The 4143-nt window shown below is 42.0% G+C and overlaps 1 protein-coding gene across 1 annotated transcript in view; it reads left to right on the top strand.

Annotated features, from left to right (window-relative positions):
• PIWIL3 (piwi like RNA-mediated gene silencing 3) overlaps positions 1-4143 on the top strand; it is a 52220-nt gene that overhangs the window by 8134 nt on the left and 39943 nt on the right. Inside the window, exon 8 of the mRNA XM_037727712.1 lies at positions 3423-3534. Within this exon, the coding sequence (XP_037583640.1) occupies positions 3423-3534 (112 nt within the window). The remainder of the gene's footprint in view (positions 1-3422; positions 3535-4143) is intronic.

The raw sequence follows: 4143 nt of genomic DNA, 5'->3' as shown, positions 1-4143 counted from the left end.
GCTCACTGCACTCTCCGCCTCCTGGGTTCAAGCAATTCTCCTGCCTCAGCCTCCCAAGCAGCTGGGACTACAGGCATGTGCCACCACACCCAGGTAATTTTTTTGTATTTTTAAGAGATGGGGTTTTACTATATTGGCCTCATGATACCCTGCCTTGGTCTCCTAAAGTGCTGGGATTATAGGCGTGAGCCACCGCGCCTGGCTGACTTCACGACTCTTGTAATCCCTAATGCCAGTTCATTTGTTCTGAACCCTGCCTTGCACATAACACTAAGCTGTATTTAGATTTCTTTCCTTTTCCTCTTTGTTGTGGGCATTTAGCTAGTTTAAAAATGAGTGCTTAGTTATAATCCATCAGCAATTTTTCATTTGAAGGAAACTTTTGAATCTTTCTACAGCAGAAATCTTAAATTGATAATGGATTTAAAGAATCAGTTCCTTAGCCAACACAATCTTACATGGACACAATTGGAGGACTCACACTTCTCAATTTTAAAACTTACTAGAAAGCTTTAGTAATCAAGGTAGTGTGATGTTGGCCTAAAGATAGATGGAGGCCAATGAAATAAGTCCAGAAGGTTAACCTCCACTTAGCCAATCACCTTCTGACAAGTGCCTCAAGGTACAGCTAGTGCTCGACTTATGACCACGGTCGGGACCGTGGACCGGTCGTAACACGATGTGGTCGTATGTTGAGTAGGCTATATGTACAGTTGAAATGGTGCACGCGGAGATGGTAGTGCTGTCGGAAGCTGGTCCGCACTGTTGTACGCCCAGCTGGGCAACGTTTGCGCTGCCAAACGCGGAGCAGTCGTGGCTAGCGATTGTGGTCGTAAAGTCGAATGGTTGTAAGTTGCATAGGTGGTAAGTCGATCAATACCTGTAATTCAATAGAGGAAAGGATAGTCTTTTCAATAATGTTGCTGGGACAACTAACTATCCCACCTTCCTCTTTCTTATATAATTCACACAATTCCAGTTTAACTCAACCAACTCAATAGACCTAGATTTAAGAACTAAAAGCATAACATTCTTAGAAAATATAGGACTTGGCTGGGCGCAGTGGCTCACACCTGTAATCTCACCACTTTGGGAGGCTGAGGTGGACGGATCACCTGAGGTTGGGAGTTCGAGATCAGCCTGACCAACATGGAGAAACCCCATCTCTACTAAAAATAGAAAAATTAGCTGGGCATGGTGGCGCATGCCTGTAATCCCAGCTACTCGGGAGGCTGAGGCAGGAGAATCGCTTGCTTGAACCAGAGAGGTGGAGGTTGTGGTGAGCCGAGATCATGCCATTGCACTCCAGCCTGGGCAGCAAGAGTGAAACCTCCATAAAAAAAAAAAAGGGGGGGAATAGAGGACTCAATCTTTTTGACTTTGAGCTAGGCAAAACCTTAGATAAGCCACTCAAAGCCGAAATAATGACAAAAGAAACATACGTTGGGCTTCACCAACTTAAAAACTTTTGTTCAAAGTATGCTATCAAAATTGTGAAAACACAACTGGAAAAAGGGAAAATGTTTGCAAATTGTATATTCTAGATACAGGTTATTTATACAAACGACACTTGAGAGACAACATAATTTTTAAAATGGACAAAAGATCAGTTAGATACTTCTCCAGATATATTTCTTTAAACAAAATATACAAATGGCCAATAGATGCATGAAAATGTTCAGCATCAGTAACCATCATGGAAATGCAAGTGAAAACCACAATGAGATCATTTCATACCCGCTAGGATGGTTAAAATTAGACAGATATTAACAAGTGTTGATAAGGATGTGGAAAGATCAGAAGCAACCCTCCTGTGCTGCTTGTAGGAATATTAAATGGTATGGCTTCTTTGGAAAACAGTCTGGCACTTTCTTAAAATGCTAAAGATATGTATTACTGAAGTGGTGTCATTTGGGGAAATACACAAGCTTCGTTGTCCCGCAGTAAGGAAAACAAAGATGCAGACCCATGAGGTATGGGTTTAGGAGCAGAAAGTTGAGTAGGTGAAAGAAGAGAAGAGCTCCCCCTTGTAGGGAGATGGGCGTTCTGAATGGATCTTCCTCTTTGCAGAGGGATGAGGTTGGTTTTATGGAGGGGCTTGAGGAGGTGGTGTCTGATTTGCATAGCGCCCAAAGGGTTGATTGGACCAGGTGTGCCCTTTACATAGCTTGTGAAGAGGCTGGTCATCCCACCCTAATCCTTTATTATGCAGATGCGGTTTCCACCTGGCTGGCACCTTAACACCTGCATACATGGCCACAAAGAGAAGGGAAGAGGAAACCTCCATGTTGGATATACCTGGCTTCTGGCATAGCTGCTGCCATTCAACTATGCCAGCTTCCAGCTTGCTTGTCTATGATTGCAGCTTGATTTTTCAGGCTACTTTTTGTTAGAAAAGATTATTTGGGGGCTGTTTTTTTATTAAGAGAAAATTCCACTGAGAACTTTTACTAGCCACCTAAATAATTCCTTTTTAACTCCTATATATATGACCCAGAAATTTTACTCCTACTTCAACACGCAAGAGTTTAAGTTCTTGTTTGAACATAGTCACTAAAATCGTCACATAAATGTTTGAAACCTTATTCATGGTAACCAAAAGTATATATAACCATAATGTCTAGCTCACGAATGGATAAACAAAAGGTGGGATATCCTACGATAGAATATTATCAGAAATGGAAAGGAAGTAAGTGCCAAGACATATTACAGTATGGATGAATCTTAAACACAATGCTAAGTGAAAGAAGCCAGTCGGGAAAGAACAGACGCTCTATGACTCAGTTTACATGAAATGAATGAGCAAATGTGTTGAGACAGGAAGTAGACCAGAGGTTACCTGAAGGCTGGTGGATTAGGCTAAAATGGGAAGTGACCGCTTATGGTTATGTTTCTTTGATTGTCTTGATGATTACACGTCTCTGTGGCTGTAGTAAAAACCAGGTGATCGTATGCTCAGATGAGCAAGTTGTATAGTATGTAAATTACATCTTTTTTTTGTTTTTTTGAGACAGAGTCTCACTCCGTCACCAGGTGCCAGGCTGGAGTGCGGTGGCGTGACCTCGGCTCACTGCAACCTCCGCCTCCCGGGTTCAAGCAATTCTCCTGCCTCAGCCTCCCAAGTAGCTGGGATTACAGGCACGTGCCACCACGCACAGCTAATTTTTTTGTGTTTTAGTAGAGACGGGGTTTCACCATGTTGGCCAGGATGGTCTCGATCTCTTGACCTCGTGATCTGCCCGCCTCAGCCTCCCAAAGTGCTGGGATTACAGGCATAAGCCACCGCGCCCGGCCGTGAATTACATTTTAGTAAATCCAATATATCCTGCAATTCCTTGCAAGACTAAAAATGCCTTATTTTCTGTGTTGATGGTTCCATGCAATGAAAAAGTCAGATATAATACCATATGGTAATCTCATAGATACAACAACAGGACCTACAGAGTAGATGGTATTGATTGGAACCAGAATCCTGACGACACATTTAACAAATCAGACGGTACCAAAATCACCTATATAGACTACTACAAGCAGGTATGACACTGTATTTCTTTAAATATATTTAAATTGTAAGCTGTCATGTGTTTAAGTTTGTCTTATTTAGATACTCGAACATATTTGTCATGTAAACATATTTTTCTTTTAGGGGATTAATTATAGCTTGACTTCTCTATTATCCACGCATCTAAGTGCCTTGTATATAGGATAATGTCACATAACTAGAATGGCTTTAGTGTGACCCCTTCTTTCCCTTCTTTCAGTCTTAACAGTGGCTACTATCAGTCTTTTTCTTTTTTGAGGTGGAGTCTTGCTCTGTAGCCCAGGCTGGAGTACGCTGGTATGATCTTGGCTCACTGCAACCTCCGCTTTCCGGGTCCTGGTTCAAGCAATTCTCCTGCGTTCAGCCTCCCAAGTAGCTGGCATTACCGGTGTGTACAAACATGCCCAGCTAACTTTTATATTTTTAGTAGAGGTGGGGTTTCACCATGTTGGCTAGGCTGGTCTTGAACTCCTGACCTCATGATCTGCCCACCTCAGCTTCCCAAAGTGCTGGGATTACAGGCATGAGCCACTGTGCCAGGCCTATCATAGTCTTTTTTTTTTTTTTTTTTTTTTTTTTTTTTTTTTTTTTTTTTTTTTTTT

The sequence above is a fragment of the Cebus imitator genome, unplaced genomic scaffold, assembly GCF_001604975.1.
Source record: "Cebus imitator isolate Cc_AM_T3 unplaced genomic scaffold, Cebus_imitator-1.0 Scaffold237, whole genome shotgun sequence".
Lineage (NCBI taxonomy): Eukaryota > Metazoa > Chordata > Mammalia > Primates > Cebidae > Cebus > Cebus imitator.
The sequence above is the reverse complement of the archived record's forward strand: the minus strand, read 5'-3'. Positions and strand labels throughout refer to the sequence as shown.